Source organism: Thunnus albacares, chromosome 9, assembly GCF_914725855.1.
Source record: "Thunnus albacares chromosome 9, fThuAlb1.1, whole genome shotgun sequence".
NCBI classification, from domain to species: domain Eukaryota; kingdom Metazoa; phylum Chordata; class Actinopteri; order Scombriformes; family Scombridae; genus Thunnus; species Thunnus albacares.
The window spans coordinates 6,444,689-6,459,300 of record NC_058114.1 but is presented as its reverse complement, the minus strand read 5'-3'; the positions used below and the strand labels follow the sequence as shown (position 1 = coordinate 6,459,300).

Below are 14,612 nucleotides of genomic sequence, written 5' to 3'. Positions count from 1 at the left end.
AGTCACCTCCTCTACATAGATGGCATCAAGCTGTAAGCCAGGAATGAGCGAGACATCGACTCACTGATCCACATCACCAGGATCTACAGCAACGACATTGGGATGTCATTCGGACTAGAAAAGTGTGGTCGGATGGTATCGAAGAGAGGGAAGATGATCAGAACCGAGGGGGTTGAACTACCAGAAGGCAGCATTGCAGATGTTCAGGACAGCTACAAATACCTTGGGATCCCGCAGGCAAGTGGGAGCCATGAGGAGGCTTGAGGAAGACACACCACCACCACCCCCCCCCCCCATGGGAGGGGGGTGAGAATGGGATTTTTTTAATACACATTATTATACACATATAAATACATATGTGTGCGTGTGTGTGTGTGTGTGTGTGCATATATATATATATATATATATACACACACACACACACACACACACACACACACACACACACACACATATATATATATATATATATATATATATATATATATATATATATATATATATATATATATATATATGCAAAAACAAAGATGTGCACTGGCCGGCACTCGCCAGCCTGCTGCATAATTGTAATCTTTTGGTACACGGAAACAGATGCAGAAAGGAAGGGAACAGGTAGAGGTAGAGGGAGGATACATCCTGTGATTGGCATGATTGTGGCTGTTTCCCAATATATATATATATATATATATATATATATATATATATACACACACACACACACACACACACACACACACACACACATATATATATATATATATATATATATATATATATATATATATTTTTTTTTTTTTTTTTTTTTTTTTGTTGACCGGGAGCACAGTATAAATCATTTAAAGGATTATGCTGGTGAAATGATAACCACCGTTAAACATCTGATACATCTCAGTTGACCTTTAAATCTCTTAAGGCTGTGTGAATTGATTTTTGGTCACAATTCTTTGTCACTAACTTCTGAGGAAATCACACTCCCCCGCATTTGTGTCAATGACGTTTTGGGGTGTTACGTTCAGCCGGCGACTTGCGTCAGAAACTACTTCCGGTGATCACGTAAGGTAGGCTTCAATCATAAACAGTATACATAAGGGGTGAAAGCAGGCGTACAGTAACAGTCGGGGGTGGTGTGTAGCTGCAGAACTGTTCGTACACTAACCGCATGTTTCATCAATTCCAGAAAATTGATTATTTTTTGGTCGTATGTTCTTTTTTCTCGATGTTTGCTCGAGTGGGATGTCTTTCTAGAGTGGCATGGACCGGCTGCCGAAGGTCATTCCCGCTAGCTTGACTGAGTTACAATACCAGCTAGCTTAGTCTAAGACATAAACTGACGCTACAGACCTTAATTTAAAGATTTTAGGCACGTGAAAACATAAAAAGTACTACACCGCTGGACATCATTTGCGGTTCACAGAAGTGGAACAGGCTAGTCTAATCCTTGCTGCACGCTTATCTTCACCGTGCTGAACATTAATGTTTCATAATAACTTCACACAATCAAAGTTTAACCTATTCAAAAGTGTCCTGCTCATTGGCAAACACACGTGGCTTTTAAACCTCATGATTTAACAGGTTTTTCTGGCACATTCGGCATACATTTGATCCTTTAACTATGCATTTTGTAAAAAAAAAAAAAACCCTTTATCATTGCCATGCCTGCTATTGTCATTGTTAGATAACGTTACCTTCCACCAAACGCTTTGCAGTGGCTGCTAGCAAAGCAATTAGAAACAATAAAGTTTAATTTAAACAGGTACTGGGAGGTGTATGAAATGTATGCCGAATTTACAGTAAGGTGTTCACGTTTCCTTAAACATGCACAACCATGTTTTAAGAAGTATGTGTCGTTTTCACAGAGGCGTGCTACCATGAGATTGACAGATTTTCATTGGTGTTTGGCATGTCACCTATCCACATAAAATCTGAGCTAATGAACTTACCAGTGCCAGTGAGGAGCATTTCAACAGTAATCCTGGATTACTAAGCACCTAAACCTTACAGCATTTGTAGACTGCGTGGCAAGAAGTAAAACGTGGGGAAATCAATAGCAAGGGCTCTTAACAATGGACATTTATATTTTCAGACCAGCAGTTATCCTCCAGTTAGATATTCTCTTGACGCAAATTATCAGCCTTAATTTCGTCTCTTCCTTTGGTATCTTCACGTTTTTAAGGTTATTGCATAGACCTGGACGTACTCTTGTGTTAATCCTTGTTGTGTGTGTTAGTTACTTCAGTAGATAGCCTTAAGTACTGGATGCTTCAATAATGTAATTTGTCTTTTTCAGAATGGGGAATTTTACATCCTCTACTACTGGGGGTCTGACCAGCACGTCCTGCGCACAGTATGTTCACGTAAGTAGATGCTCAGAGATCTGTTACTTCCAATCAACATGTTAAACCTTTTAGCATAGTAGCAAACTGTGTTTCTTTGTACAACCCAGTCTAAAAGCACATCTTTTATTTATAATTTCCTGCTATGTCTGACCGTCCACGGCAATTCCTTGATTTCCTTCTCCAGTCTGTTCCTCGACATGCTCTGTCAGTTTGTCCCAGTGTGTTACTTCCTATTTTGACAAGTGTAGCCTAAATTTTTCAGTACTTTCATCTGCTCCATATGTTGTGCAGTGTCCTACAGCTATGACAAACCCTGAATGCATCGTTACATGCTGTTAATTCCCAGATCTTATCGGTGGTTGTTTTTATGTAGATTTCCTGTGTGGAATATGTAAGTCAGTCGTAATTATTTACACATTTCTTTGATTCTATGGTAAGAATATAGGCACAGTTGTATTTATTTTAAACTTCCACTGCCACTGGTTACTCATGGTGACTTAAAACTGACCTGGGCAGTGTGCAATAAAAATGCCGAGTTAAAGTTCCCTCTGACTTTGCCCAACTCACTTGAAGCCTGGTATGTGGAATCTATTGCTGTGTTTTACTGATATTTAATTAAATCTTATTTCTGTCTGACCTTTCAGGAGATGGTGTCACAAAATTGCGTAGTGATATTTTCCAAGACCACCTGTCCTTATTGCAAAATGGCTAAAAACGTGTTCAACGAAATCGGCGCGACCTACAAAGTAATTGAACTGGACGAGCACAATGATGGGAGGAGACTGCAAGAGGCCTTAGCTCAGATGACCGGTGCCAGAACGGTAAGAGCCTTGGGTTGTATTTTTGGGATTGGAATTTTAAGCAACTTCAAAGCTTGCTATTTCAGCATCTATCAAAAAAAGAATAAAAACATGCATATTTGACAGCTTGTTTGTTCTGGCAGCCCCTGCGTTTAAGTTTAATTAAGGTTGACTTGACTTGTGCTTTTGTTAGGGCTGCAGCCCAGAATTACGTCTTCAACTTGGCTTGAAATAGTTGAATCTGAGTCGAGATGAAGACCAGAGCTATATACTGGTCCACTATAGTCTTTAATGAGAGCAATTATATAAGAATTTTAATGGAAATAGCACATTGAGAGGAATGATAATTTAGCAACAACACTCATTTTTCAGTTTGAAAATATAGGAATACTTTTACATGTTTGGATAAAAGTAAGATAAAAGCTATAATATGAGATTAGTTGAGTTGATTTTATATGATTAATATGTATCCGCATATGCAAAAGTCAGGATTACCAAAGTGTGTTGAATGTATCCTGTCATATCTGTTTTAAATTTCACGGCAATCCATCAGATAGTTGTTGAGATATTTCACTCTGAACCTCAGATGTCAACCTCGTGGTGGCACTAGAAGAAAAGTCAGAGGTTCACTAATGAAGTAGAATTCATCCTCTGGGGACAATGAATGTCTTTATAAAATGTTAATAGCAATCTGATAGTTGTTGAGATATTTTAGCCTGGACCAAACATTGTGAACCTTAGTGTCATACTGCCAGAATGGCTAAAAATAATAATTAAAGACTCTCATTCTAGATGCACTTTTGTTTAAGTTATAACTTCATTTTAAAACAAAAATAGCTCTATGGTGAGATAGGTCAAATGATGAGGTAAGTAATAACTCTTCATCCTACGTTGCATTAAAAAAAACAGACAAACATATTGATTAAAGTTAACAAGGCTCAAAACAATATGAGCAAATATGGATAAAGGCAGGATCAAATCCTCAAATTATTAGTAGCAATTTAAAAAACACAACTGCTCAATAATACAGTAATGTTGAAAAACTACTGTTACGTCCCCTTGGTGGAATTAGGTGAAACAAAGACAGTAATGCAATAACCAAAAATTGAAAGAGTAGGAGTAGATGAACTTACAATTTAATTTCAGCTATTTAAAATAATTACAAATACACACAAGGTTCTCAAGATTTGGGAGAGGAGAAGACAAGTCAAAAGACCTAACTTACCCTGGATTTACTTGAAGCTACAAATGTGATATTTGAGGATTTTCAGGTTCCTCATAAAGATTGAGCTGTTTAAGATATAACTTCACCTCACTGCACATTTTAAGAACTACTCGTATGACATTTTGTGGCATGATTTGTGTGCTCAGGTGCCAAGAGTCTTCATTAACGGAAACTGCATCGGGGGCGGCTCTGACACCAAACAGCTCCATCAGCAGGGGAAGTTGGTGCCCCTGATCGAACAGTGCGCTCCCTGCTGCGCTTCCTCCGGCTCCGAAGGCTCGGGCAGCGGACAGTTTGAGTCGGCTAAATGACTAACCGTTCTCGCCGTTTTTTTCAATCCTGTGTTTGTTAAATGTTTGTTTGATCTTGTGCTACAAGTTGTACATTGCTTGAGCACGATTATGTCATTTATTTATCAAAGTGCATTGGATACTTGATGTTAGACGTTTTCATCCAGGGATGTACAGTATTGTTATTAAAGCTGCCATCTTTTAAACAAAACTTGTGAATAGTGGAACTACTTTTCATACTTCTTTTCTGTCTGTTTGCTACATTGAACATTGTCAAACTCAAAAAAAAAGCATGATCACTCAAAGCATTGAGCATCATCAAACAGCGGACAGTCACTCCAGTCATCATTGTATTATCAAGTATTGCCGTTTTTATTCTATACGTATCTTCTTTGCATGGAGTTTATTTGAGATAATTCGCCATATCTTGTAATAAGTGAAACCAGTACAGCGTTTTCTATGATTAGCATATTACATTGTGCTCAATATTTAAATAAATTATTGAGGAATGTTATTCATTTGCATAGATTGTATGTGAAAATATAGTAATTTTGTATTTTTTTTACTTGCTTGTCTCAGCATTTTCTATTTCTATGTGTCAGATTTTAGCAGTAGCTGTGTTTGTCTCTGAATTGCTTTAATTTTCTTTATTAGGTAACTGGTTGGTTTACTAAACAAATAGCCTATATGAATATTTATTGATGATACTGATCAATGTTATGAATGAAAAAACAATACATATATATATATATATAGAGAGAGAGAGAGAGAGAGAGAGAGAGAGAGAGGAGTCCAAAAGTCTGAGACCTCTTTTTATATTCTATAGGATATTTATATGTACCCATGATCGCTCTTAAACGTTTTCTTAATGCTTTGAATGTAAATGTATGATTATTAATAAATATGAATGAACGTCTACTACTGGCCTTTCACGTCTTTGCGTCTCTACCGAAGAATGCTTCATTTAGTTACCCCATTCCTCGTAGGAAGGCGGATACCAGTTGTTTATTAGAGAGCTATTTCCAAAACACTGCAAGATAAACATTTTTTTTTCATTTGACTATTTGAAAAGGTAGATTTATGTGTTTCTACAAAAATAATTTTGCCTCTACTGTTTGGAATTCAAATGTGGTCAAATTATCGTTGTCCTCCTGTGGTGTACACCGTGATTTAAAACGAACGCACCCAGATCGCCCACGTTGCACCGCATCACAGTGAGGTCACTCCGGTGCTTCAGTGAAATTAGCTTAACTAGCGGCTGTACTGCTAAGCTAGGAGGTTAGCATCTTGTACATGTACACGATAGGTTGAATAAACAAAATTATCAAAAATGTCTGGAAGCGCAGGAGAGTGGTGTCTGATGGAGAGTGACCCCGGGGTGTTCACAGAGTTGATAAAAGGGTTTGGTGAGTGACTCGTAGCCTCCCGTTAGCTGCTCATCCAATCAATGTAACGTGGCTCTCCGACAGCGCCAGCTAGCTCTCAAGCTAACGGTAACTTCTAACGTTAAATTAGCTGTTGCAAATTGCTTCGTGCATAAAGGAAAGATGCTGCGAGGATGAAACAAACACGACCCAAAGTCAATGCAGTCGCAGCGGCTATCCACGACATGTATATTGCTAAAGGTTGTGAGCAGTTATTGTGTAGTTCTGGCTAATATAAACAGCGAAGCTAACTGGCTAGCATTACTCAGCGTTCAAAACAACGGCGGGTGAAAGCAAGCTGTCGCTCATCAGTGATGGCATTTGCTGTCAAACCGCTACAAAGGGATGCTTCTCGCTTAAAGGATAGGTTCACAATTTGTCAAATGTGTCAACTCAGGTTTCCACATGAACACTAAAAGGGTTTTTTTTGCTGTAATAATTACTCCTGTTCATCCAGGCTATTAAAAAATCCCATTCAAGTGTGCCACAGTGTGTCCACACAGTCATTTTGTGCAAAAATGTATTTAAAAGTTTATCTGACGTTTATATGAGGCTTCAGCAGTCTGAGTTAGCCATATCAAAAAGTGGATATCTGCCACATTAAGTCTTGTTAAACTTTTAAATACTTTTTTTGCATTGAAGGAGGCTTCTGGATTTTGGCCCCCATCAATTGCATTGCAAGCGTATTATGAAGGGATCCTCTAACGGCCAGTATGAACAGGAGCAATAATTATGGTTGACTGTTGTTTGAAGACTCACTTTAAAAATTATGAGCCTGTCCTTTAACATTACTTAGCTTTCGATAACAAATTGGTAGACTGTAAAAAGTCATAAACAGTTATTAAAGGTCTGAATGAATGTTTATGCTTATACTATTTGTCATTGTCAGGATGCAAAGGAGCCCAGGTTGAAGAGATATGGAGTATGGAGCCAGAGAACTTTGACAACTTGAAGTATGTTCATACATGCAGCCTCTTTATCTTGCATGCTCCCTCTAAAGACAGGTCTTCTAATTTATCTCTTCTGTTCCAGACCAGTTCACGGGTTGATTTTCCTGTTCAAGTGGCAGCCAGGTGAAGAGCCGGCAGGATCAATTGTTCAGGATTCAAGACTTGACCACATCTTCTTCGCAAAACAGGTACTTTTAACTTTGTCATTAAAAAAAGTAAACATTAAGCATTTTAATAATAGCAAGACTTCATACTAATATTGTAGAAAGCGCCTCTTAATTTATCCAGGGAAATTAAATTTCTCCATTCTACATGTAAGCGACACTGTTGCTAGGCTGAACTGTAAACCCAATTCAATAGAATCTAAACACTGTTCAGTCGACCTCCACGGCTTCACGTCGATAATATCTCGTTAACGAACACAAACCAAGACCTCAGATCAGCATGCAGTCTTTTTTCAGTCTGTTCCTCTTGTAGATGCAATCTCTAAATCTGCCACAAGATAGCCAGAGTAAGCTAACCATCCTGAGACTGTAAACTGCATCGGGTCCATGATTGTAATTATTCACATCACGGTTTATGAGACTGTCGAGACATTCTCATCTGTAGTTCAGAGTTGTTCAGCTAAATTAGATAATGAATTGCTGTGCTTCATAATTAATTAGGCCTAATAAACACACAGCCCACAACAAACTGCAAGGATGCATCTCTTCACTGTGATAGTATAGGAAGATCTTTCTCCATATGGACATAAAGTATTAAAGGACGGGTTCACAATTTTGCAGACCTGCTAACCTGTATGCATTTTGCATAGCAGGTATGCATTTTGACATCAGAGTTTGCTGGTAAAATTTGTCACCCTAAAATATGCAAAAAACTGGTGACGCCAGTGAGTTCAATTGTGCACGTGTACTACTCAAGTCTAAGCTGGAGTCAGCAGCGTCTAACCTGCCAAAAAGCAAAAGAAGAAGAGTTTGACCAATCATAGTGCCAGATGAATTCCCCCAAATATCAAGCAAGGATGATCGTGATTGACAAAGGCATAATGTCATTTCAAGAAACTGCAAATCAACAGCAACACGACATCCATTTTATCCCTCTCATTCCCCCTCCTCACTCCAGCTGGATGGTTCCTCTAGTGAGGATGGTTCTTTTAACTCCTTTTGCAAAGATAAACAGACTGCGGTGGATGTGGAAAGTTGAAATTGTGAATTAAGTTAAGCAGTCCTGCCAACCTTGGGAAATATCACAGTAATAATATTAGCCTAATGTTACGTAATTTGCAAGCTAGCTCTCTTGTTCACCAGACATTTTAAGTAGGCAAAGTAACGTTAAGCTATATTGTCCGTGTGTTTGATTGTTAAACGTGACTTTTCATAGTACTGTATTCATAATTATTATTGCAGCCAAACTGGCCTGAACTGTTGTATTAACCAGCTCTAAAATATGTATTTCATCAAAGCCACAAAATAGTCTGTCTAGGCTGGTTTGGTTTTTACAGCTACATTGTCATCATCTTTTCAAATTAGCTGAAAATTATATTTGCAAAAATCAAATTGGCTTCAAGTTTGATCATTGTGGAGGTTTAAACAATAGAAACTGTATATAAATGCAGCAGTAGTGGCAGGTTAGCATGTAGCCTCAGTGGAATTGTTTTCCTTGGTAAACAGCCAGGTGAAAGACAAATGGAAAAACAGGCGTCTGCAGGTATTTTGTAAACAATCTATTAATGGTGTCAAGAATTTTCATATCAGTGCACCCCTCACTTTTTTTGTCTGTCTGACTGCTGCAATGTATGCAAATGATACACTGTTATGTATATGTATGCAAATTATGTACAGTAATTCATTGTGCAAACAGCAGTGATGTGCATCTGACACATCTGGGTCGCCAAAGTCGACTTTGTCCAGGGTTGGCAGGTCTGCACATGGTTTTCTTACTGTAATCACTCCTCTTGTTCATACTGAACATTAGAAGATTCCTTCATAATGCATTTTCAATGATGGGGGCCAAAATCCAAAGTTGTCCTTCTGTGCAAAATGTATTTAAAAGTTTACCTGAAACTACTACGAAGATATATCCACTTGATATGACTAACTCTGACTGCTGAAGCCTTATATAAGCTTCAGATAAACTTTTAAATGGATCATTGAAAGCACACTTGAATGGGATCTTCTAACAGCCAGTATGAACAGGAGGAATGATTACAGCGAGGAAAACCTCCTTCAATATTCATCTGGGCCTTTGACTGTTGTTTTAAGACAGACTTGAAAAATTGCGAACCTATCCTTTAACATGGAATTACCAGATTTGATTTATGTGCCGTCACAAAGATTCACAGAAACTTTATGATTCATAAAATTGCTATCTAAGATCCGATCATTCACTTTTATGATGGATGTACCGTAACGCGCATGCTTTCACATTCATATCGCGCATCAGTAAGAGGATTCTTTTATCTGTCGATTTATTTTGTGTGTGTGTGTGTATTTTATCCGTGTGTTTCAGGTCATTAACAACGCTTGTGCCACCCAGGCGATAGTCAGCGTCCTGCTCAACTGCACCCACTCTGACATGTTGCTCGGAGACACGCTGACAGAGTTCAGAGAGTTTTCACAGAGTTTCGACGCCGCTGTGAGTCGATGGTATTTTTTTAATTGAATCCAAATAACTGTGGTTTCGGTTTGGTAATGTGTTTTTATCATTTGTGTTGTGTATGTGTGTGTGTGTGTGTGTGTGTGTGTGGGGTTAATTCACTTAAGAATAAGTTCTGTTACTAATGATATTTTGTAAAATATATATTTCTGCTTTCAGCCTGCAAGCAGTGATTGAGTTCTCTTCTCACTAAGGCTGCAACTAACGATCATTTTCAGTATTGACCAAACTGTTGGTTATTTTCTTGATTAATCAATTAGATGTTTGGTCCACAAAATGTCAGAAAATGTTAAAAAATGTTGATCTGTTTCCCAAATGTCTTGATTTATCCACAACACTCCACAACCCAAAGAGATTCAGTTTACTGTCATAGCAGAAACCAGAAAATAATCACATTTGAGAAGCTGGAATCAGAGAATTTTGGCATTTCTTTTCTTAAAAAATGGCTCAAAACAATTAATCAATCAAAATAATTGGCAGTTAATGTGTCACTATAGAAATGCCTCCCTATATCCTAGTCACTGGGAGCTTTACCCTTTTAACTAAACTGATGATTTTGTTGTTCGTCCTACAAACACTGAGAAGAATTGAACAGAACGTTATAATGTTAAACTCATCCTTTTGTTTCGGGAAAGTAGTGAGACTGCTTCCACATAGACAAACTTCATTTGTTCCATTTTTTTTATGTATTTTTATTCATCTAAACCAGTTTAGAGAAACTAATTATAAAGAATACACAGGCTTTCAATTGTTACGTAAAAGCGTTGTGTATATTTATAGGGATCATTCAGAAGCAACAAATGAGCCATTTATTTTAATTAGTAACCTTAATATTACTGGAATCGAAACACTAATTGGATGCACAGCTTGTTAGTGAAGAGAATGTGTAATTTGTTCCATACAGCCTTTCATAAACACCCCTGCATCTCTTAAGGAAAGGGTTATACAGTCAGCATTATAATCCTGCATCTCACACTCTCCTCAGATGAAAGGTTTGGCTCTTAGCAACTCTGAAGTGATCCGACAAGTTCACAACAGCTTTGCCAGGTAAGCTCCCGCTCATATCGTTTTCTCTTTGATTGGCTTCGTGTTATTTTTAGCTCCTCCGTCCTAACGAGGTGAAAAATGATTGGCCCATTTGTTGCTAATGCACTAGTCTGCTTTTATGAAACAGGCGATGTGAGGCTGGTTCATGTCTTGGTCAGCCCGTACTGACATTAATTATGAAACGGCAATCAACATGGTTTCCTACCATTTTTCAGTGATGACTCTAATTCATTAACAGCTAATGAAACCTCAGTTTTTGTCATGTAAAACACTTGATTTGATTATGATTAGGGTTTGCTTTTATGATGCGTTTTGGAGCTGATGCCACAGGGAGCATCTTGCTTCCCAACTTGTCAATCTACAAAACGGTAGCATTTAGAATTGTTTGTGTGATGCATGATAATAATCTTTATTTTTGTTTTTCCTAAATGTGCATTTTTTTTATATCTGCAGACAGCAAATGTTTGAATTCGATGCAAAGTCGTCAGCAAAGGACGAGGACGCCTTTCACTTTGTGAGCTATGTTCCTGTAAACGGCAGACTATACGAGCTGGATGGACTTCGAGAGGGACCAATTGACCTGGGTAAGCAGAAAAATGTAATTTGTTATTTTTATTTTATTACTTTTAAAGTTTCAGCACCGTATTTGGCAGTTTAATGTTTAAAGTCTCCACGGTTTGAGACCTTGCTGTGCACAGCTGAATTTTGTCTCGTTGGCCATGGCCCCATTTCCCCTAAAACTGTCTGTGTTTTGATGATGTACAGTGTGCTTTTGCTTTTAATTTATATATGGACACCTGCTGTTTTATTTATTCCTGTTTTTCTTTGTTGTTGTTGTTTTTTAACCAGGTGCATGCAACCAGGATGACTGGATCAGCGCAGTTCGCCCAGTGATTGAGAAAAGAATACAGAAGTGAATATCTGAGTACACTCATTTTAGTTGAATTATACATGAACTGAAGTGCTGTGTATCACAATTAATGTAGAATTTTAATTATGTAATTTAAGAGTTGCCATTTAAATCATTGACATGATAATATTCAGCTAAGTAGTGATCATTTTCTGCATGTACAGGCTGAACCTAAACACAAAGACAATTAATATAAAGCAGTGTTCAGTTAAAATGACTTTGCAGAGGAGCTCGAAGCTTCAAAGACGATTCTCTCTCTGTATATACTGACTTGTTTTTGCGCCTGCTGAACACTATTTTGATTTTCTGATACAATGTCTTATTTTGTACTTACTGATATTGTATGGCTCCCCTCCTCAGGTACAGTGAAGGAGAGATCCGATTCAACCTAATGGCCATCGTGTCAGACAGAAAGATGATATATGAGAGAAAAATCGCAGAGCTGCAGATGCAGCTTACTGAGGTGAGTGGCAGCAAAAAAGCTGAAAGTGCAAACTTTTGTGCAGACTTTTGCTTTCTCCCCGTGAGGCTATATGTGAAGCGAAGCGCTTAACTTTTCAGTTCTCAAGAGATCTCAACTATGAGGTCAACGTCAAAGGTGGCACTTTATTTTGTTTGGGTACTATCGGTTTGGCTTTGATGAAAGCTGGTGATATGATGCAATTGCTGCTAAGTCGCAACATTTTTTTTTTTTTAAATGACATTGATTGTCCCAACTTGGAGGAGTTTGAGGTCACTCAGATACAGCCGTCCTATAAAACATCATGATCCGTTGAGAAAGGATCATGAAATTGGTGATGCATATTCAGGACAAGAAAAGTCATAGAATGAGGTTGCCAATAAAGAATGTATTTTCAGCATCTTTTTAGAGCTGTAACTAACAATTATTTTAATTAACCATTAACCTACCAATTATTTTCTCAATTAATTGTCTATATAATGTGAGAAAATAGTGAAAAGAATGTTAAAGCTTCCTAAAGCCCCATGTTTTCAAATGTCTTTTGTCCAACTAACAGTCCAAAGCCCAAAGATATTAAGTCTACCATCATTAGAACAAAAAAAAAACATTAAATCTTCACATTTGAGAGGCAGAAACCAGCTTAATTTTGGCAGTTTTGCTTAAAAATTATTTATTATCAAAATAGTTCAATGAATTGATTAACCGACTAATCATTGCAGCTCTATCAACTCTCTTTGATGTCAATAAACAATTAGACTTCACCTCAAGCTAAAAATCATTGTTCCACTGACATTTTTATGATTTTAATCTGTTGTACACGACACCACACCCAGCATCACTTTTGGGTGTGCTCCAAAAAACGTGCTATGTCGCATTAGTAACCAACCACACCTAACCATGATGTCATCGTCTACTGATTACAACCTGATAACACGTCTACACACCGGTGCTGTGAGGTGTGTCATTTTAAATATAAACTAGAATGAGTAACTGAATGAGGAAAGAAATTTAATGTGTGAAATCACTTATGCACATATTGACTTTCTCCGTATCTATCCTTGATGCTGAGCAAGCCTTGTATAGGTGTAAGAAATTGGAATCGTGTGAGTGGCTTGAATCACCCCTTGATACATAGAAATCAATTTTTTCTCTTGTGTTTCCAGGACGAACCAATGGACACAGATCAGAGCAGCACATTTCTTAGCTCCATTCAGTCAGAGATTGCCAAGTACCAACTCCTTATTGAAGAGGAAAATCAGAAACTTAAAAGATATAAGGTGGGTTGCTAATTCAAATTCAGGAAAATGGCCCATTCATCTACAGTACATATGTTTTCTCCTTCTGTGAAAATTACTTCTGAATGACCATAAGCACATGGCACTATACTTTGACGTGTTACTGTTATTATGAATCTGGTTGCCACAGCGGTTTGTACATTTCTTCAGTACAAACATCAATTTTTCCCTATTTTTTCCTTCACTCAATGGATTCATGTGTATTATTACAGATTGAAAACATTCGACGAAAGCATAACTACCTTCCTTTCATCATGGAGCTACTGAAGACACTGGCAGAGTACCAGCAGTTAATACCTTTGGTGGAGAAGGTGATTTATTTTTTCTTTTTCTGTGGCTTTCCAAAATACAATTTACTTTCAGTGCTTCTGTGTCTGGGTTATTGGTCTTCACCAAACACTCCTCTCAATGAGGTACCCCTGTGTATTTTTGTAGGGATATTCAAGGACAAATACTGAAAGATGTAAGCAAAATAAATAACTAACATATTTAAAATTCCAGAGCATTTCTTTAATGAAACACTAACACTGCAGTGATGTCTGGAAAACCAAAAGCTTCAGTGTTAATTCTGTCCACTAGAGGGCAGGCTTAATGTATCAGAAGCATGTCATGCCTTGTTCATGAATGTGACTTGGAAAACTTTTTTTGATGTCTTACGTGTGTTTTGATGAAGTAATTAAAATATCTGCAGAGTATGTTCCCAGATTTAGTAATCAGATTAATAGGAAAACTGTATTCTTTCCTGATTCCTCTGTTAAACGCAGTGCACTAATGGAAACACCTCTGGGTTTTCTCACCAGGCAAAAGAGAAACAGAGCGCCAAGAAAGCCCAGGAGGCCAAGTGAACAGCAAACACGCTCACTTCAGAGAGAAGCCTCTAATTACACACAGACACACACATACACACACACACACACACACAGACACACACACACAACCAGAAGCCTACAGTCACTCTTTTCATCAGTGAGCCTCACACAGATACTGTCATCTGTCATACTCATATTAATGACCACGGATGTTCTGCGGCACTTCCTCACTGTGGTACCTGTGAACCATCCAGACTTAAGAACTGCACTGCAGGTGTAGCAGAGACTGTCCAGCAAAAAAAATACTCTCCATGTGTGTCCATCAGCTCTAATGCATGATTGAAGGAAAGATGTGCTCAAATTATGTTATGTCTTATTTTCATAATAAAATGTCTAGATGTTTGTGAA

General features: G+C 37.8%; 2 protein-coding genes across 7 annotated transcripts; both read left to right on the top strand.

Moving 5' to 3' along the window:
• The first annotated feature begins 978 nt into the window (after positions 1 to 978).
• glrx2 (glutaredoxin 2) lies at positions 979 to 5,572 on the top strand. 5 transcript variants are annotated; one of them, XM_044361633.1, is made up of 4 exons: positions 979 to 1,061; positions 2,291 to 2,357; positions 2,984 to 3,160; positions 4,511 to 5,572. In XM_044361633.1, the coding sequence occupies exons 1-4, from the start codon at positions 994 to 996 to the stop codon at positions 4,673 to 4,675; spliced, it is 477 nt and encodes a 158-aa protein (XP_044217568.1). In that variant the 5' UTR covers positions 979 to 993; the 3' UTR covers positions 4,676 to 5,572. The 5 variants fall into 5 exon arrangements, with proteins under 5 accessions (XP_044217568.1, XP_044217570.1, XP_044217566.1 ...); XM_044361635.1 differs by lacking the exon at positions 979 to 1,061 and adding an exon at positions 1,067 to 1,145; XM_044361631.1 differs by lacking the exon at positions 979 to 1,061 and adding an exon at positions 1,068 to 1,272.
• Positions 5,573 to 5,853: 281 nt separating this feature from the next.
• uchl5 (ubiquitin carboxyl-terminal hydrolase L5) lies at positions 5,854 to 14,612 on the top strand. Of its 2 annotated transcripts, none has more exons than XM_044361629.1 (11): positions 5,854 to 6,060; positions 6,968 to 7,031; positions 7,111 to 7,216; positions 9,537 to 9,662; positions 10,669 to 10,730; positions 11,184 to 11,314; positions 11,580 to 11,643; positions 12,001 to 12,103; positions 13,264 to 13,377; positions 13,608 to 13,706; positions 14,196 to 14,612. In XM_044361629.1, the coding sequence occupies exons 1-11, from the start codon at positions 5,985 to 5,987 to the stop codon at positions 14,238 to 14,240; spliced, it is 990 nt and encodes a 329-aa protein (XP_044217564.1). In that variant the 5' UTR covers positions 5,854 to 5,984; the 3' UTR covers positions 14,241 to 14,612. The 2 variants fall into 2 exon arrangements, with proteins under 2 accessions (XP_044217564.1, XP_044217565.1); XM_044361630.1 differs by lacking the exon at positions 5,854 to 6,060 and adding an exon at positions 6,123 to 6,147.